General features: G+C 35.4%; 1 protein-coding gene across 49 annotated transcripts in view; it reads left to right on the forward strand.

Moving 5' to 3' along the window:
• Nucleotides 1–21651, forward strand: part of PTPRD (protein tyrosine phosphatase receptor type D) — a 2308694-nt gene that overhangs the window by 2125030 nt on the left and 162013 nt on the right. For 17 of the 49 annotated variants that reach the window (XM_046022098.1, XM_046022091.1, XM_046022095.1 and 14 more), the window contains 8 exons: nt 2182–2326; nt 5800–6105; nt 6995–7188; nt 9659–9685; nt 13433–13550; nt 16073–16660; nt 17099–17199; nt 17983–18242. In XM_046022098.1, coding sequence (XP_045878054.1) covers nt 2182–2326; nt 5800–6105; nt 6995–7188; nt 9659–9685; nt 13433–13550; nt 16073–16660; nt 17099–17199; nt 17983–18242 — 1739 coding nt within the window. The remainder of the gene's footprint in view (nt 1–2181; nt 2327–5799; nt 6106–6994; nt 7189–9658; nt 9686–13432; nt 13551–16072; nt 16661–17098; nt 17200–17982; nt 18243–21651) is intronic. The other 32 variants (XM_046022124.1, XM_046022125.1, XM_046022126.1 and 29 more) reach the window with 7 other exon arrangements.

A 21651-nucleotide genomic window follows, 5' to 3' on the forward strand; every position in this document is an offset into this window, starting at 1 on the left:
GGATGGATGGATTTATCCAAGCTGGTTTCAGAGGAGGCCCAGTAACAAATGTTTATTTGTGTGCCAAGAGTTTTTTGATATGAATGGAGTATATATAATGTTTGAGCATGCTATGCAAATAAAATAATTATAAACTGAAGAAGTCTGGCAATTCTTGATAGTTACTGAAAAGAGAAACAAAATCAATGTAACTAATATATATATTAAGAGGTAAAATAAGGATTTCACATATATTAACTTATTCAGTTCTTACAGTGGTGCCATGAGTCAGTTTCTACTTTTAATTGATTCCACATATAACAAAATGAAGACACAAATAAAGTTAAACAGATTCCCCCAAATCTCACACTCCTGAATGGCAGAACTGGGATTTGAAAATCTAGGCGGTCAGGTTCCAGAATCTGTCTTTTTAACCAATAGTGTGTACTGCCTCTTGGGTGTACTTTGCATAAATTATAGAAATCAATATTAAGATACATCTAACATTTTCAGGATGGGAATATATGGTATTAATGAATGTATTTCTTTTGTTACTGTGATATTGAGTCTGGAACATTAAGACAAAAATGTTGGTGAAACTATATGTGAAAACTCAATCCATACAAGTCATTTTACTGTACCTTTTCATATTCTTTATCTTAAAAAGATCTTCACAAAGCTAGGTAGTCCCTAACTTTTAACAGAAATACCATTTTTTCTTTAAAACACTCACATACTAAATGAAATATTATCAGTTAACTTATGGTGCATCATTCTGAATGCTGCAATAAATTAATATGTTCCTATGAACAACTATCTTACTACAGCTATTTGAAATGAGCAGAATCTCCAAAGACCAGGTTCTAAATGCAATGCTTTTAGAGTTAGCTAACAAAGCCAATATGAATTAAGCACGCAAAAAGCTATATAATTGAAATGCTGCTGTAACTTAAAGTACTCAAGTTACCACGACTGGTGTTTTTATTAAGACATAATTCAACATTAATTTATTTTAAATCCTTTCCACTAGCCAACTAAAAAACAAATCGATTAAAACAGTGCAGGAGAGTGGCACTCCTTTGAAAATGCTGTAGATGTAGGTGCCTGAGTGTTGGCACACCTGTTCTGTTTTACAGTTGTTTCTTTGGGGATTCCATGTTTACTTATCATTTGGGAAATCTAAAATTTCGAAAAGCTTTTGTGTTTGTGAGCCAGAATTCCCTAGGGATGTTTTCTCTGGTTTTATATTTGAATTCTCCTTGAACGATTTCTGTTGTGTAAACAGCAAACTCTATTCGATGAAAAGCCTTAAGATTATTTATGCCATTACTAGATTACATATTAGTGTATATTTTAAGGCTTACTACAGGCTAATGTTCAATCTGAGATTGATTACCCATAGCTCTATTTTTGCTGAAACGCAAGTCAAATCTTAAGCATGAAAAGTAAAAGTTACAACATTCAATTAAAGAAACCTCATTTCAAAAGCCCTTTATGATGTTAAAATTTGCAAAAAAGTTGGTGCCTTTTTTTCTCTAGCTGTGTGCTCTATAGTCACAAAGAAGGTTTTAAAATGATTTTAAATCTGTCTAGAGTGATGGTATGGCTTTGTATAAATTATCTACCTAGCAAACATCTGATTCTTATCCCATCAGAACTTTGCAATTTCAGAGCTCCTGTAGCAATGTCATAGAAACTGTAGACTGGTTTCTGTTGCTACTTCTGGCCACATCTTCTTTGCCCCAATTTAAATTACAGAAGGTCATGGGAGATAAGCTAGGCAATCTCTTCACTTGAAATTGCACCCATTGACCAGACTCCAATACATGGGCAGGTGTCAGTGTCTGTTGTGGGCTTTGTCTCTGCAACACATGCCCCTTAAGGTACAACATGCTCATGAGTGGTGGCCTCTCAACTTCCCTCCTATTTGACCGATTTGGTCACTGCATCATCATTAGAAAGATCTCTGGCTTCCATTGTTCTGGTTGCCTTATTTATAGTAGAAATGTGCCTTTAAACACTGATATTTTCCTTGTATAGTTTCCCTGGTACAATCCTAGATACTCACTTTTGATCCTGTTTGTGATATTTTGATGACTTTATAACCCCAGTGACAGCCATCAGAGGTTGCAGGCAGTGTGCTAAAAATATTTGCATGAATCTTAATGAAAATGACCCAGTTCTTTTGTTACTTATCCTCAGCAACGGATTACCATTGAGCCAGGGACATCTTATAGACTGCAAGGGCTGAAACCCAACAGTTTGTACTACTTCCGTCTGGCTGCACGCTCTCCTCAAGGCCTGGGTGCTTCCACAGCTGAAATATCAGCCAGAACCATGCAGTCAAGTAGGTGTCTCTCTTTGCTTCCTTTCTTCCGTTTTTCATTAGGAGGTATTGCGGCCTCTTTTCCCCTGCCAACAAACAAATGGGCTAATTAATAAGTTTGACAGTCAGTAGTTTCTATGCTAGTAAGCATCCAACTTTGGGGATTGTAATCATGGCCTATGTTGGTTTCCAACTTGGTCCAAATAGCAGATCCCATTCTCCGCCTTCATAACCTGAAGGAAGTCAGAGGAGTTAGAAGACTTCTGTGAGGAAAATGAATGAAGGTTCCACCAGGCCCTGTGTAATGACTTATAAGGCTGTAAAGCCAAATTTTGGTTCAGAGCACTGCCAAATAATCACAAGAGAGCTTCACAAATTCAAGAGATAACAAAGACCAAACTCTTAAGTTTTTTAAGCACACAGCTTTTTTTTTTTTTAATGCTTATTTATGTTTATTCATTCATTTATTTTAGTGGGGGGTGGGAGAGGAACAAATGGAGAGAGAGAATCTTAAGCAGGCTCTACAACTGCTCAGAGCCACATGTACGGGTCCATATCACTAACCTGAGATCATGATGTGAGGTAAAAATCAAGAGTCGGAGGCTTAGCCCAACCGAGCCACCCAGGCGACACCTAAGCACACAGGTTTTAACTTTTCTAATAAACAGGTTTTTATTTCATGTATTTTTTTCATACTCAGAGAAAAGCTCAACTCTTTATTATTTATTAACTTCCCTCTTATTATGATTCAACTTCCCTATTAGTCCCTATTATTATTTGACTACTTTATTATTAACTCTTGAGGTAGTACATGTGGAAATTTGGAACATTCATAGAAAATCTGTATTTGGACAAATTCGGAACAGTGAAATAATCACAAGTAAATTTGCAATCCTAAATTGTATTTTGTTTCCTCAGGTTCAATTTCTTTTTGGAACTGTTACTCTAAAGCATAGTTGTGTTTATCACAATGGGGGGTTCATTGTGTCCAGGGAAGATTGCTTTCTGTAAAGTATTATATGGAGGTTTATTTTTGATGGGAAGTTTGGTGACTTATACTATGGTTTGCTCTTTATAAGTAAACTTCTATAATTAGTCTATTGAACAACCATTTATCTTGAATTGAATAATTTATGGAGTTATTTCCCTAGGTATTTTTGATACTGTATGTTTTATATGTGATTTTTGATAGTTATATAGGTAATAGATATGTGTTATCTCAATACATTGAATTTTATAAAAAGGATGCTCTGCCGACCTTAATATTAGACCTATCAGCAAACATGAAATTTATATTTTCTAAGAAATGAATTTTCTTTCATATAAACAAGTCTAAATTCTATAGAAATTCAAAATCTTCCAGGATTTTTTGAAGATAAAGTTATATTCTTTCTCTTTCTCAAAACATGACTGGTGGTATGAAAAGTATTAGGATCCTATTACTTAATCCATTAGTGATTATAGCCTATTCCTATAAAATTCCCTTTCTTTTAAAAGAATGAAGCAAGTAAATTAATGCAGTTTTGGATTGGGCTTTGAATTCCGGGCAGACTAGTAAGTAATATTGTAGACGATAACTCTTAAACTCAGACATTTAATTAAAAGAAATGTGACATACTTCAGCATTCTGTTTTGTATGGTTTGCAAAATTGACTTTTTTGCATGCATGCATACATACATACATACCTATTTACATGCATAGAGACAGAACAGACATTTTATAACCACACCAAAACTTATCTACTTTTTTTACTTTATTACAGTAAAAGGTTCAAGAGATGTTGAATATATTCTCATAGAATAGGAGATCTGAAGATACCAATGTAGTAAAAACCAAATCAGCTTTTTAAAAAGAATTACAAATGAGTCCTTGCTTTGACATGAACAACTCAATTTTTTATGAATAGCGATAATGCATATGAAATAATTTTATAATTTGAAACGTAAGAATGTGTAGTCAGAATCAATGAAGATGATAGATATTCTCATGATTTTGCAAATCTTACTCCAAATTTACAAGATTGTCTTATGAGAATTTCCTTTTCATCAGTACAGGGAGCTTTCATTTTGATTGACAATAATGAAGAACCTAAGACATGTAAATTAAAAAAGACTGATAATCCTGTGTAAACAATTAGATATACCTGATGCTACATAATATTAAGACCCAAGGAAGTATCCAAACTACATGGCACATACACAAAATTAGAAATGATTTATTCATTCTACCACATCAGTTGCCTATTTAAAATAAATAAATATAAATAGCCCTCTTATTTGTCCTTTAGGAATTATATATTATTAACTTTAAAAGAAATTTACTATAACAGTTGCATTGCTCTTATTGCTTTTTTAATTTTATCAAATAATGTTATGTTTGGGTAATTTGATGGAAAATAATTGATCAGAAAATGATGATTTTATTTTAGAATGGACAAGAAGAAAGTTTCTCTTTTAACTCTTATGCAAATCTACTTTATATGAATAATTACATACAAAATGAAAAAAAACTTCACACATAAGTCATATCTTTTCCAGATGGTTCTCAGGATTTTTTTTAAACATTTCTTTTTAATGGCTGTGTTACTAACACTTTGTAAGAGATAGATGATTATTATTAATTTTACCAAAATTTGTTGGTGGAATCTAATTCTTTACTTGCAATGGTGTCTCAAGAAGAGTTATAATAAATTTTTTTAAAAAGCTGAAAGCTGACGTAGGGTAAGTACAAGTTACAGTCAGAATCAACAAGCCTGACATTACCCTCGGGTAGGTAAATCTTGGAATATGCATTTTCATCCTTTAATGATTCTGCATGCTCAATGTGTACGGGCTATAATCAATGCTAGATTAACACCTTTCCTTAAAACTGGTCAGGCTGACTCCGTTTTTTGCATAGTCAGAGGGAATGCTTTCATATTTGGGTTTTTCTTTCTTTTCTTTTTCTTTAGTTGGAATTGATGGAAGGGCAACAGTTATTGCAAATTTTTATACCTGAAAGCCCTTTCACAAATGAATACTGTATATGAATCACCCTCATTCTAGACTGTAGAAGTAAAAGCTTGAAACAGCATCTGTGAAGCATCATCAGACTCTCATGTAACAAATCTTGCAATATTTACAGGTTTTTTTTTAAGTTGGGTAGTCTGTACAGTAGGGCTGGGGAATACTGAGAGATTGGTTTAGAAGAAGAATTTAAATTGCAGGTAGGTAATTTTATTTGAGGCTCTATTATCTCGAGGTTTCATGTTCACATATTCCCCCCACCCATTATTTAACAATTATTTTGGTCATTTATTCATTTTTGGTTTAATCATATTACTAAGCCAAGGTACATAAATTTAAAGTTTTATTTTAAGTTTCAAAGCCTTATTTTCATTTTGTCCTATTGTTCGTTTATTTATTTTTGCCTTTTCTTTTGTTTTATCATTTTTTTTTTCCAACCACTCCTATCCTTTCACTCAAACCCTCCTTTAACTCACTACCAAAATAAGAGCCGTCAGCTCCTCCTCAAGACATTAGTTGCACCAGCCCAAGTTCCACTAGTATTTTGGTAAGTTGGCAACCTCCACCAGTGGAAAAACAGAATGGCATTATTACTGAATACTCCATCAAGTACACCTCAGTGGATGGAGAAGATGACAAACCTCATGAAATTTTGGGCATTCCTTCGGACACTACTAAATACCTTTTGGAACAGCTGGAAAAATGGACTGAGTACCGCATCACTGTGACAGCCCACACAGACATCGGCCCCGGCCCCGAGAGCTTCTCCGTGTTGATTCGAACTGATGAAGATGGTATGTTGCCTCTGCTACATCAGTTTGCACCCTTCTGACACAATCTTGGTCTGCTGTCTTTTGATAGGCTAACAATAATCAGTTTTTCTCTGCTCATCTTTTTTTTTAACCCGGCATCGCTCTAACTTCAGTAGTTTTTGCCAAAGACCTATTTTTGCGGCAGCCTGGGCATTTTTTTTTTTTTTCAATCTCAACATAATAAGTTGCTTCCCTTTGAAAGGACAGTTTGCTCCTATGACCTTGTAATCCAGGCCGTTCTCTGTACTTCCGTCTAAAGTCTTCCGCGTTTTCTTGGCCTTTTTTAGTCACTTCTTTTACATTTTGAAGTTAACTTTTCAAATCTGCCTTCTTTTCTTCTTGTTGCCTTTTTTGTCTTGCATATTTCAGAGACACTGATGCTCCACATTCAGTTTTTGGCATCTGTTGTTTGGAAAACCTTTGATACGAGAAAAAAAGAAGAAAACCGATATAATCAAGAATCTTTTTATTCTGCTAAAAAGAAATCTTTAAAAAAACACACAACAATCAACAACCAGTTTTTGTTATTATTTCAGTGCTACTCCTCTTTGTGCTTTAATGCTTTGGGCCTCAAAGCATCTTCCTTGGCTTTTGTACATTTTTTTTTACATGTTTTTCTATTTCTCTGATACTCTTTTTTTCTTCCATTTTTTTTTTTTTTGGCATTGGTCATGTTTTTTGATCTTTTCTTAAAAGGTAGAGCAAATTGGTTGAGCATTTTCATTGCTTGAAAATGTTTATATTCCACAAAGGAAACTTAGTGGGTCTGCCCATTTTTTTTTTTTTTTTTTTTAAACCTAAGTAAAGAAAATACTCTGACTGGGTGGGACAAGTGCCTATAATTTTCTTTTATCCAATGATGTTGTTCCAGTTCCTAGTGGTCCTCCTCGCAAAGTCGAGGTAGAGGCTGTCAACTCAACATCTGTTAAAGTCTCATGGCGCTCACCTGTGCCCAATAAACAGCATGGCCAGATAAGAGGATACCAGGTGCATTACGTGAGGATGGAAAATGGTGAGCCCAAGGGCCAGCCCATGCTGAAGGATGTCATGCTGGCTGATGCACAGGTAAGCCTCTGAAATTACATACCTATGTTTGTATTTATTTATTATATTTATTTTAGTCTATACCTTGAAATGGACCCCATTTTTCAAGTTTTTTTGACATTTAAAAAATCCTGTACACAATTCTAGTTTTTGAAACACATGATGAGTATTTACCTTCTCAGTCAGAGTTGACAGCATGTGAGGAAATTAGTTGTAATGAAATTACACTCAAGCCTAATGAAAAACACATAATTATTTTCTTAAAATACAGATACTCAACTTGTTACATTACATCTGAGTTTGCCTTTCTGAATTCAAAAAATTTGAATTGATTTTAATCAAAGTAACAAGAATTCTAAGCAGTTGTGCTAGAACTTCTTGAAACTAAATTGATCTAACTTCTAAATATATGACTTATTCTGTTGAAAAATAGGCATTCTTACCTGAGGAAAGTTACCCAGATAGTATTTTATTTAGTACTTATTTTCCAGACCATGTATTCAGAAGTAGTTATTACATTTCCCGGAAAAATGAAGGTAATGACGATGAAAAATTAAAGTTTTCCAGGAAATTAATTAGGATCCCCTATTTTTTTTTCTAAGAAATAAATATTTATTGGTTGCCTTCCATATTTCAAATACTCTTGTTTGGTGTCAGCATACAAATATGTGTCAATATATTTCGACGAATTCATATTTTATTAGAAAACACTTAAAATGAATTTTGTGACAGGGAATGATGGATAAATGGCTGACGAGGCTGAGAGTTATCTCAGAACAGCAAGAGTGAACCCTCAATTAAGATTCATTTTTTGTTTGAGACGGGGGCTGAGGGAGAGAGAGAATTTTTTTTTTAATTTAATTTTTTTCATGTTCCAAAATTCATTGTTTATGCACCACACCCAGTGCTCCATGCAATATGTTAAGCCAAGTTACGAAAAGTAAGAACATTGAGTATGTGAGAAATGTTATTGATCCTCGGGTGGTAGTATTCAACCATGCTGTCACTACTTGGCTTTATAATCCATTGTTTAAAGCATAACATTATATGTTTCATTTTTTTTTTTTTTGTTAAAGTGTTTCAAACATAATACCATAATAAATTTCCCTGTATTCTATGTAGTTACCTGAAAAGAAGAGGAAGATTTCAATTAATAGCTTCAACTGGGGATTACATGTAACCTGTGGATAGCTTCATTATACTGGGTTCAGTAGTGATGGGATGTTGTGAATAGGGGAGTACTATGCTTACCTAGCAAATTAGTAGCTGGGCATGGAAAAGGAGGGGGTTTGGAAAAATCTGATATTTATTTCAGCTGCAAGTTCCTTCCCTTGTGTCAGAGTGAGGAAGACTATGAGCCAATGAGAACTCTTATGTCAGGTTGCCACATTTTGCATTTTTGTCTCTGTGCAAATAAGAGAGCAATCCATGTCCCTGTGTCTGTAAGGAAAATATCGACCCTAATGTTTTAATATAATCAACTCACAACAGTGCTGTTTTCCTTTGGTTTTGAAACATTTTAACTAAAGGGATCTGGATGAGTTGTTTACTTAATCAGCTCCTAATCCAGTTCCATGGTTTTGAAGTCTACTTCTGTTAACTTATTTCTTTAGATTCATAGTCCTTTAGATGCTGGAAAAGGGGCATTGTTTTTTTTCTAAGTAATATTCTTACTGTCTGTGAAAGAGTACTTACAATATGAAATTAATAAAGCCATTAATTCTATGTTTTCTTTTGTAAGTCTGAAATTATGAAAAAGAAAATGATATAGCCATGATGCTTTGATGTCTTTCGTCCCGTCCTAGATTTTACATTATAAATTTTACATTATAAACTTGTAGTTCTGTCAGTGTTTTGTGGAGGATGGTGCTTAATGGAATTATGTGATACAAAGTGCCTTAAATATCAAACACAAATTTCCCCCTCTCTTCTACTTTTTGGCTTTTCTTTATTGAATTTGCTAATTTTCCTTGTGTGTATGTTTTTTATTGTTTTTCCTTTGCCCACCTTGTCTGTTTTCTGAATATTCATTGAAGTTCCACTGCATCATTGCAAGACTTCCCTGGGCCTATAAGATTCCAATATATTACAAAAGGTGTTAATCTAATTAGTGACATAATTGCATAACATAAGGAAATAATCAAAATAAATGTCATAAAGTAGTGTATGATTAGAAACACTAGCTGTATGTTATGCCTTATTGTTGCATTCCAATGAAACACATCTGAAAAATATACATTACCTGATCTTAATAATAACAATACAAAGCATATTTACTTTTGACCTCTCAGTTGGGGGTGAGGATGACAGCATAACACAACTTCCCTTTGGAATCGTATTGTACACAATGCTTATTTTTTTGTTTTGTTTTTGTTTATTTGTTTGTTTGTTTTAATCTAAGGAGGGCAACATTGCCTTATAAGGCTACAAATTTCTCTTCATTTCTTTTTATTTTGTTTTCCTCTTCCCCAACCTTCTTAATCTCAATCAGTGGGAATTTGATGATACTACTGAACATGTGAGTAATTATGGACTGCTTTGTCAAAAAGAGATATAAATGCTTGTTTTTTTCTGTTACCCCTCTTTCACTTATTTATGATATGTCATCACAGTTTGCTTGGATGCATGAACTAACACATTATTTTTAAATTAGTTTCACTATGTGGTATATTTTTAATTTAGGTTTCTGTTTTGTGAAATTGGCATGGTGCTACTGATTGCATAAGATATGTCATGAGCTCATGTCGTTTTGATGGCTGCTACTAATTCTGCCTTGTGACACAGTTAGAGGAGGTACACTTTAAGTGGAGGCATCACAGACAAGAGATATCAAGCTGTTTCATAGAGGCCACTCATAAATCCTACCTCAGGGTTGCATTTTCAGTGGATAACACCATGCAGTTCTGATACTAATTATATCAAGAAATGGCAATTCTCTGTTTTACCCATAGAAATTTGAGTTAAATTGAATGAGTCATGCCCAGAGGTAGAAAGTATCTCACTGAGGGAGGATTTTTTAAAAATATTTCTATGGCTGGATTATATTACTTATTGAGAGAGCTTATTACTATGGATAGGTTTCCATGGGGTATATAGGATGTGACACCTGCCTTCGAATTGCTTACAGTAGGTGGCTGGGAAGGATGTAAAGTTCAGAGAAGTTCCATAGAATACGACAAAAGCAATGACCTCAAGCAATGTGTAATAAATGAGTGTCATTGTCACTGTGAGTTCAGAAGCCATGGACCAAGAAGGTAGAAGAGGTCTTGAAACTCTGTTGAGATCTTAAAAAAGTAAGGATTGAAGAGGTGGGAAATTCGTTATGCGTGCCTGTGTGCTGTGGGTGTGTGTTAGAGAGTTAGAGGTACAAACGTAATTTTTAAAGATGAGTATGTGGGACATAGTCATTGGGGCAGGTCAAGAATGTGGTATAGTCATGTGACATGAGCTTGCCAATTCAACATGAATGAAGGGGTTTAGGTTAGTAAGTGAAGACTAAGTATGGCTGAGTGGTAACTTTTAATATGATGTTGGGAAAACCTGAAGTGTCGAGCTAAAGAACTGGCTTTTAACTCTTCAGTACTGGAGAGATGTAGAAAATTATTAAGAATGGAAATAAGATTAAGGCTGTAAAGGGTATTCTTTCATTTAGTAAATTTGGGGGAGCAAAATACAGGGCTCGTACTGGGAATATTGGAAATATGATGGGCAAGGTATCAGTTTTAATGGCACTTAAAACACTGACAGTGTTTTATAAATTTCTTTGACTGTGATCCTTAGTAAAAGATGCATTATATGTCATGACCGATGCATTTGTATGTTTAAAATAAAGGTCTTACAAAATAATACCTTAGTTTAAATATATATAAAGTTTAATATTTTACATGAAAGTGTGTCTTACTTCTTTTTTAAAATGCTGGGCGTGACTGAGTAAATTAATTTCATGACCTACTTAAATGGGTCATTACTTGCCGCTTAAAGCCAATGATATAGTGGATAGATTAGAGAGAAAGAAGATAGTAAACAAGGAAACAAATAAAAACAGTTCTTTTACTAAGGTAGTCATAAAATAATAAAAATTCAAGAAAGTAAGTTGAAGCAGCAGAAATGAAAAAGGGACAGTTTTGGCCAATATTTTATAGGAAAAGCTGGCAAAAGTTCCTAAGAATTTGAGGAAGAAAAAGAGATCAAGATCACTTATAAGTTTAGAATGTGCTATACCATTCACTAAAGTATAGAAGAAAGGAGGGGAATTTATTCCTGGAAATAACATTTGAGCTTCAGTCAAGCTGAAAATGTCCAGCACATATTTCCAATGTATATGCCACTGGAGTCCTGATGGGAAATCAGGCTTTAAAAAGAGCTTAAGATATAAACAGAAAAAATTCTTTAAGATTTGGAAGTTGAATGGAGATTTGATAGGAGAACTCAAAGAGAATGAGGAATGGTACCCATGGCATCAGCCATACTACCTCACAGAGGATAAGGAAACCACCAAAGAAGTGTGGCCACAGTTTAAAGAAAGAAAATATAATGCAAGAGATGATGTGATCCAGGCATACAGAGGTGTGTCTGACTGGGATTATACCATTGCAGAGAGTTTGACCAATTTTAAATTATATTACATGTGTTATCCTGTAACAGCCTATGCAAGAGGAAGGGCTAGTGTAGTTAATCCCAATTTGATAAATAAAATATCTCACCATATGATTTGTGATAGAGCTAAGCCCTGCTTCTCCGCCCCACTAATCTTGCCTCCTTTCAGCAGACACCAGCAGCATGTGAAAGGGACCTTGGAAACAATAATGTCATCTTCCCATCATAATTTCTGGAATACCCAATATATCTACTATAATTTAGAATGCTACTCTTTGGTGATTTGGATGGTTATCATAGCCTCTCTAATGTTAGTGAAACATTCCAAGGTCCTGAAAATAAAATCTTTCTCCCAAATTTAGCCCATTCATCTGGCAGAGTAGTATTTCCAATGGGTGTTCAGTATGATATCTGAAATTCTTGAATTTCCACTCCAATGATATCCCTACTATTTTGAGAAAAGCACACTGTCAAAAGCTGTCATATTTGGGATGAGATTCAACAACTGAGTTCAATGGTGCCCCATACAGCCTTACACAGAAAAAAATCCTTCTGTCCTCCACACAAACCAGTCCATTCCATGAACTCTCACTTGCATTGTCTTCAGATGTGGAAGACAATAACATATTATTTCTTAAATCTAACCATATTCAGTTTGAAAACATAGCTGTGCCAATTATCTGAAAGGGAACTTTATAATTGTGTATTTGTGTGTGGAGATGTGGGCATGTGTGTAGCAGCTCTGAAGAAAATAAAGGAACAAGTTAATAACTACCCTAAGTAAAGAATCATATAATCTCCAGCTTGGAAGAACAGATCTAAGTTTCGTAACCATCATAATTTCGGGCCCTAATTAAGAGAAATCTATAGTTTTGATAAGTAGTTTGTGACATTTAACATTTTCTAAATAGATTAATTGCACAACTCCATGATGATGTGGTAAAAGAAAAAATTATTATCCTTTAGTTTTATGATCTACTCCAGATTACCAGAAAATTCTCCTTAGTGTGTAATGATTTTAGTTCATAGTCTATATAATTAACTAATAATATGTTACTCAAATCCTAAGAAACTTCTCTGGTTATCAAGATATCTAGGTTCAACAGAGCAGCCATTTGACAAAATACTAGTGGTGATAAAACAGACTGCCCTGGCGTCAGCCCCATCATTGGTCTGTGGGCCAGGCTGTAGAGGATGCATATTGAGAGCTCCTGGCATAATCTAACTGCTGGTTTATGGTTTGCTCACTATGAGCCAGGCATAGTTGTAAGTGTTTACCTGATATACCTCACTTAATCCTTCCATTATTCCAACTTTCACATGGGAAACTGAGGTACAGAGGGGGTTAACTCACCTGCCCTAGATCACCAAACTAGGAAATAAGGAGATGCAGGTTTAAATTCAAGAATTCAGGAGTTCTGGCCTCAGGTTTCATTTTTTAAACTACTCCTTCTTAGGATTACCTCGTACGATGGCTGAAGACTGACCCCACTTTAATGTCAGCATGAAAACACATCATTCATAGCATGAACAACAGGCATGAAATTTCCAGTGCTTGGCATGGCTACAGGGAGTATTTAAGCATGCATAGAATGAAGATGGATGCTTGATTTTCCCTTACGGTGTTTATGGTGTTTTGAATCAGTGTCACTCTATTGTGTCATTTTAGGACATGATTATTTCTGGGCTACAGCCTGAAACATCCTACTCCCTCACTGTCACAGCCTACACCACCAAAGGAGATGGTGCTCGCAGCAAGCCCAAACTGGTGTCCACCACTGGGGCAGGTAACCATATTTGTGCATATATGTGCCTTGAACATTTTCCAGGTGACAATGATACTAATTTTCCAAATGGTATGGATGGTGAACTCTATCAGAAAGAAAAAGTAGACTGTGGTCAACTTTTGTATTTATGCAGTTCAGAAGAAAAACAAGACATACTTTGCCCAAATTATTTAGTCAGTCATTCAACAAGTATGTTTGTGAGCACCTACTACATGCCAGGCAATACTCCCAGTACTCGAGATACAGCAATCAACAAAACTGAAATATTCTTCCCTCCTGAAACTTATTTTCTGTGTAGAACTAGATAATTAGCAAATGAGTATATAATAAACAATCAGTAAGTGAGAAGTTGAAAAATAAAGGCGTGTAGACATTAAGGATAGGGACTGTTTGTAAAGTAACTGGAGAGGGTCTCTTAGAAGAAAGTTATTTGAGCTGAGACATGAATGATGTGGAAGAGCAAGTCCCAAGAATGTCCAGAGGGAATAACCAGGGATGTCACTCATTAGCTTCAACCTCTCTCTGCAACAAACGCTTTTAGAAGAGCTGCCATCTTGAACTGAGTTGATTTCAGTTCTGGATTTTGTTTTGTTTTGCCATTTTCTCTTCCTCATTCCTTGCTGTGGGAATTCTGAAGAGGCCAAATCACATAAAAGATGGGGAACAGAAAAGAGAAGAAAAGCAACAAGGGTACAAAATATCAGATTGCTCCTCTGAAGAACAAAGTTTCTTCATACTCTTTAGAGTTACTTTCATGGGCTCACTTTAGGAAAAGCCAGCATGAAGGAAGACCTGACACTGTAAAACCAATAAATTAAGACATAATTACAAAAGGATTCTCCTCCAATCCCTTTATATCACAATCTCCCATGGAACATTTAAATTATGATTTGATTTACTCCTCCCGAATTGCTTCTCACACAACTTTTTAGGAACACACCTCTATGTAAAGGTATAAAGCAAAGAACAGCTGTGATGTTGAGTACCCTCCTGGGTGCCATGCTCACTGCCAAATTTGTCTAAATGTCATAAGATTTGCCTCACTTACATCCTGCCACCTGGAACTGCCTCAAGCAGCAGGATTACAGATGGCAAAACTCCTTTAAGGCAAAGTCTTCTGGGCTTTTTCTTCCTTTTTTTTTTTTTTTTTTAAATTTAAGAATAGCATTGTATCAAGCTAATTTAATGTCTTGCGTAGGAGATATACGTTCAGAGGGGGCATGCTGACTGACTGTGGAAACAGCCTCTATTGAAATGTAGACAACTATGTGCAAACCTCTGAAATTAAATCCTCAAAATGAAGGAAATATATTTCTGACACCTATATTTATAATTGTGTCTTAATTGGTCTGAGATGTATTACATAAAGCATCAGGCTCCCGTTGCCCTTAAGATAGGGGTGCTATAATAAGGAAGAAAAAGGAGAGAATTTATAGCCAAAGGATGTGAATCCCCGAGGAAAAAATGGCATTGTCAATTTCCATAGCACAAACACTGGCTCATCACTTTTTAGGGACTATTCAAAAAATTATTTAGAGTTGTGGATCTTATAACAGAGGACTATTTTGGTGTTTCCATTTCATAACTTTCTTAATCAGTGGACCTTTAGGTGTTGAGGAAGACAATGCTTATATTTTAGATACCTGTACATATATTGTCTTCATACTGGGCTTGGGTTGGAGGAGTGAGAATCCAGATTTATAATCTCTTTAAGAGAAAAGCTCTAGTTTTATTGTCTGCCAACCAACTAGTCAGAATAATTCCTTAGTCATGGTTTATCCCCAGGTAAAAAGTATAGAGATAAAGTGTAATTATAACCATAATAACTCAAAGCCACCATTATTTTGTACTACTTAAAAAAAAATTACAAGTCACATAAGAGTATAGTTAAGTGTTCAGGCTGTGTATTCAGATTGTCTTATAGCTTTCTCACTTATTATACCTCTGACTATACAGTTTTCTATCTCTCTGGGTGTCATTTTCTTCAGCTAATGAAGATAATAACTAATCAGAGTGTGTAGTCAAGAGTGAAAAATGTAAATCAAATGAGATACTACATCTAATGCTCTTAGCACAGTGCCTGGTACATTGCATGTACCCAATAATTAAATATGTTGTAATTATTATTCTTATTAGTTGTATTTAATTAGCTCATCTTTAATTGGATTCATTTCTCTATGGCATGAACCTCTATATACGTGAAGGTTTCTTTTTTTTAATACGTAAAGGTTTCTTTCTTTTTTTTTTAATATGTGAAGGTTTCTTAAGAGATTTTTTTTTTAATTCCCTTAAATTATTGTGTAATCCTATTTGTGTCTGTTACCAAATTCTGGTATGTCAGCCTACCTTAGTAAGTATGAGAAGAAGCATATTTCCACAAAGGTATATAGACCAGTCTTTTTTTTTTTTTTTAATAAATAATGTAATGGAGTTCCTGTAGAGTGGTATTCCCATTCAGAAGTGATTAAAATGTAAATGGCTGTGTACATTGGTCTTACCACTCCTTCCCCTGTATTCTGCAGTTCCAGGAAAACCCCGGCTTGTAATTAATCACACTCAGATGAATACTGCTCTCATTCAATGGCACCCCCCTGTGGACACATTCGGACCTCTTCAGGGCTATCGTCTAAAATTTGGGCGGAAAGATTCAGAACCACTCACTACTCTTGAGTTCTCTGAGAAAGAAGATCACTTTACAGCTACAGACATCCATAAAGGAGCATCATATATCTTCAGGCTCTCAGCCAGAAACAAAGTGGGCTTTGGGGAAGAGATAGTGAAGGAGATTTCTGTTCCAGAAGAAGTCCCAAATGGATTCCCTCAAAACCTCCATTCAGAAGGCACCACTTCAACCTCCGTCCAGTTATCCTGGCAGCCACCTGTCCTAGCAGAGAGAAATGGCATCATCACCAAGTATACTCTTCTGTATAGGGATATCAACATCCCTCTTCTCCCAATGGAGCAGCTTATTGTTCCAGCTGATACCACTATGACACTGAGTGGCTTAAAACCAGATACCACATATGATGTAAAAGTACGTGCTCACACGAGCAAAGGGCCCGGGCCATATAGTCCCAGTGTCCAGTTCAGGACACTGCCTGTGGATCAAGGTAGGATTTGTCTGCTTACGGCCTTCCTCCTTTAAAGGAATGTCGGTCTTTGGAAATCAGTATTTTGAAGCTATAAATAACTGATCGGACCATTCATATTAATAGGTTCAGCAAAAGCCAAAAGGTAAAGTATATAACACTTAATATGTTTTGGATGCCTTAGATTTTGGTTATAGAATGCCAAGCAAGTCTGGCTGACAGCACCCCAATGTTCTCAGGTAAGGAAAATACAATATAGGTGACTGAATTGGAGAGAAAAGAGAGATCTTTATGAGAATGGGGTAGTAAAATGAGTGGTCTAAACAGGTAGGCAAATCACACTTCTCTCTCTGAGATCAAAGTAGACGTCATCTAGCCTAAGCCCGATGGTCCATGGTGGAAAAGGACAGGTCATACGTTTTTAGGAATAGTGTAAATAAACTGTTTTTCCTTTTCCAGCAGTGTTTGCAAAAAATTTTCATGTCAAAGCAGTAATGAAGACTTCAGTGCTGTTGTCTTGGGAAATTCCAGAAAATTACAATTCTGCCATGCCTTTCAAAGTAAGTTGTTTTCTAATTTGTAAGATATCGTGGGTAAAACTGGGGGTGGGGAACATGCAATTTACCTGAGTAGGTTACTTAGAAAGCATGCACACCACTTTGCTTCAGCCACACACACTTGCTTTTCTCCTTTTTGGTTTCCACTTGAAAGATGAAGTGGGAGCTGAAACCTAGGGTGGTATTACTTGTCAGTCACCTTGTACTTCCAAGACTTTTACAACTAAGCTAGTACTTGTGTTTTTCCACCAGAAAATGAAATTCATGTGGTTTCTACATCTTGAAAATACAATATTCTGATATTCAAAATTTGTTTATTGGCTTGACTCCTTTGTATGTTTTAAACTTTAATTTGTGATTGAGAGATATTGAGAGATGTTAGCAAGAAGTACAAGTCTATGAAATAAAGAATAGAGAAATGTCTTGAAGGCACAATGTACTTAGGAACAGGAATAGAACCCTTTAGAAAAAAGGTGGTGTGGATAATAAATTGAAAACCTACAGTGTTTCTGCACAATTTCCATTAAGATTAGATGCAAGCAACAGGTCAAATATTAGAAATAATGTACATTTCTAGACTTAGAAACATCATATAATTATGCACTAAGAACAAAAGAAAAATTCATTCTATTTCTAGAATTTATGAATACTTAACGGGCTTAGGAATTACCCCAAATTAGAATTGACTTGACAGACATATTCTATGAATAAGTGCATATTAGTTTAGAAAGCATACATCTCCTCTCTTCTGATACCCAAATCTCTTCCATTGGTTCTATCCTCTAGATTCTTTATGATGATGGGAAAATGGTTGAAGAAGTTGATGGCCGGGCTACCCAGAAACTAATTGTGAACTTGAAGCCTGAGAAGTCATATTCATTTGTGCTAACAAATCGTGGGAATAGTGCTGGTGGGCTGCAACACAGGGTAACAGCAAAGACTGCACCAGACGTACTACGTACCAAGCCTGCCTTCATTGGGAAGACCAACCTGGATGGCATGATTACTGTACAACTGCCTGAAGTACCCGTAAATGAGAATATAAAGTAAGTTGATTGAAGGGTTAGGGTTGAAGGATACAAATGCAAGTAAACAAGAAAAGAAAATTCAACCTCAGTATTATAGAAGTTATAAAAGATTCCATTGCTGTATGTGAAGTAAAAACTTCTTCAGCATAGGCTCTCAGTTTTATTTAAGCCTTATTACACCCTATTCTCATGTTTGTTATAACACAGATTATCATTAATTTAACATTGATGGCTTTTTATTTCCCAGGAATGATGTAACTTAGTAGAAATAGACTAAGAAATAGAAATAGAATGCAGTCCTTAAGCTAAAGGAGTTTATGTCATAGTGTACAGAATAAGGTGACTAGTTGAATAACTCTAATACTTGGCAAATTATTATAATGGTGAGAAAGTATTACAAGGTATTATGAAGCCAAAGGAAACTTTGGGAAATGAGATAAGCAGCATGGTACGTAACACTGTTGTTGTATATGTGTGCCAAAAAGGAGACATTTCAAAAGTTAAAGTTCGGGATGATGTCAGAAAGAACTTGAAAGTTGGAAAATGCAAATTTTCTGTCTTGGATGGAGCACAGTGTAGAGGACAGTGAGCCTGAAGTGAAAGATTAAATCCAGTCAATTAAGAAGTTTATTGGTTGTCTATAATTAGTTGATTATAGCCTGTGCATTTTATAATCAGTATAGCTAGCTGGTCGTAGCCAATAGAAGAAAAAAAAAATTTCACTGCAGCCTATTAAGTATGAGTGGTTAACCATGGAGAACAAAAGAAGATGTGGACTCTGTCCCCAAAGAGCTACCATAGAGTGGGGGATACAGAGAAGCAGATAATAGTACCTGCTAATGATAGAGTTAGACTCTATTTTAAGTGAATGAAATGGGTCAAGGAGGTTTCTCATTTAATCTTAAAGGGCAAGTAGGACACATATAAAAAATCAGAGTGAGAAGATTATATGCAAGGGCTCATTAGTAAAGGAAGTGAGCTATTTTGTAAAGCCTGAACAAGAGAAGTAAGAGAGGTGTACAAGAGCTAAGTTGCACTCAGAACTTGAAACTATATCAAGTAGATGGTGGAAATTCAGTAAAGGTGTTTGTGCAGGAGAGTGGTATGTATAATTTATATAATACGTAAGTTTCCTTTTTTTCAACTTTAGGAAATATTTATTGGGTATACACTGCATGCTGGGGATTATGCTATCTGCTTGCTTTCTCATTTCTTGTATCCCCCATGGTCATGTTTAGATGAAATTTGTTATGGAAGATTTGAAGGTCAACCAGAGACGTTCCTATGTAGTTTATGGATTGTTGGGACCTTCACATTTAGCAACAATCTGGCAACATAATTAGGGAAGTTCTTAGGGAAGATGGCTCCTAAAGGCATATGTTGGAAGGAAGTCGGAACACCATAAAGTGTTGGGATGTCATTGTGTAGTTGGTTGATTCTAGGTAAATAACAAGATTCTAAAATCAGATGTTGATGGGGTAAATAGGATGCAGAGGCAGATGAGAACAGTAGTGTAGTAGGAGTTGGTAAACACTTTAATGAGGGATCAAGGCAGAGGACAAAATGTCATAGACGACTCTGAGAGTTGAGTTTGGGTGACAAAGTGAATGATACTGCCATTCATCCTAGAGGATGAAAAAGTCAAGAGGAAATGACTGAGTTCAATTTTGTATATGTCTTACATTAGGTATCAGTGAAATACCTACTTAGAGATGTGCGTTTAAAGAAATTACTAGGATTATGGATAGAAATTTGAGAATCATTAATACAACAGCAATGTATTTTTTTTAAGATTTTATTTATTTATTTGACAGAGAGAGATCACAAGTAGATAGAGAGGCAGGCAGAGATAGAGAGAGGGAAGCAGGCTCCCTGCCGAGCAGAGAGCCCGATGCGGGACCCGATCCCAGGACCCTGAGATCATGACCTGAGCTGAAGGCAGTGGCTTAACCCACTGAGCCACCCAGGCACCCCGCAATGTATTTATGGAAAGAAACAGAGTCACTGAGACAGTGGGGTGAAGATATGATGCAAAAGTTAAAGTAAATGTCTTAGGAAGAAAAGAGCTATTACACAGTTAAGTGGAGAACCAAGACAGGGCAAGTTCATGGCAAACGATTTTTCAATAAGGTGTGTACAGTCAGAAATTTCCGGAGCTCCAGAAAATTTAAAGAAGATGATAGAAAAAAAAATCTGCTATTAAAAAGTAAAACTATAAACAAGAAGTTTTTGATGTAGCACCATGGTTGAAATTTAGAAAAGTCTAATAATTGGCAACTTTTGACTTAACTAAAATCCATTTTTCCAGAGAAAACCTTCTGTTCTTATTTATTTGATGAAATAATTGGAGGATTTTAACCAGATGGTGGAATTACCAAAAGATTATGACTAAAATAAATTCACTGAGAAATCAGATCTCCTTTTTTGTCCCTCGTCTTGTATCATTCAGAAAACTGGAAAATGAGAATGGGATATTAGTGTAATTTTATTCCAACAAAATTTAATGTGAAAGTGAGATTATATTTATACATTTTTGTTTAAATCATCTGTGGAGATTATATCTATATATATCTATATAGATATATCTATATATGTATGTATCTATATATAGACATATAGATATATATAGAGATATAGACATATAGATATATAGAGAGATCTATATATCCCATCCTATCCTAGTGACAGGCAATGTTTTAGGGATTTAGTAGAGATAACATTGATTTTCTTACTGCTCTTATACAATATAGCTAATTGGGAACTTGGACAAGAAGAGTCCATTGTAATGGAGTTTTAGGATACCAAAGCTTAGATGGATAAGGGAGGTCAAAGGTGGAGCTCCCAACCCCAGTTTAGTAGCTCAGGGAAGGATTCTAGGGAAAGTGACATTAAAAATGAGGATTTTAAAGAATGACAGGAGCCTAGCTGGTCCATAGGAGTATGGTTGGGGAGTTGCTGTTTCAGGCAGAAGACAGCCTATGTGATACCACAGCAGTAAGAGAAAGACTAGCATTTGTTATCTGTCCACCTCATCCCCATCCATGAAGACATTTCAGCTGGCATCCAATAAACGTGTATTCTGTACACTACCGGTGCCTGGTCTAGGAATGAGATGAAGCCCTACATGACAGTGGCAGGACACATACAAAAAATAGATCATATAAATATAATGGAGTAAGTAAGAACCGCCAGAGTTCCAGCCCAACTTGGGTGTACGAGAGACATCTAGAAGGAGATGATATTTGATTTGAGTCTTGAGGGTGGGAAATATTTAGAAAAGGCAAAATCATTGCAAATAAAGAAGAACAGGGGAAAGATAACAGAGTATAAATTTAATCCATACAAAAGCATGAAAGAGTGACAGAAAGATGAAAATTGTATAGTATATTTTTTGGTATTTGTTACTAGTTTTCAAGACTTACAGAAA

The sequence above is a fragment of the Meles meles genome, chromosome 11 (genome assembly GCF_922984935.1).
Source record: "Meles meles chromosome 11, mMelMel3.1 paternal haplotype, whole genome shotgun sequence".
NCBI lineage: Eukaryota > Metazoa > Chordata > Mammalia > Carnivora > Mustelidae > Meles > Meles meles.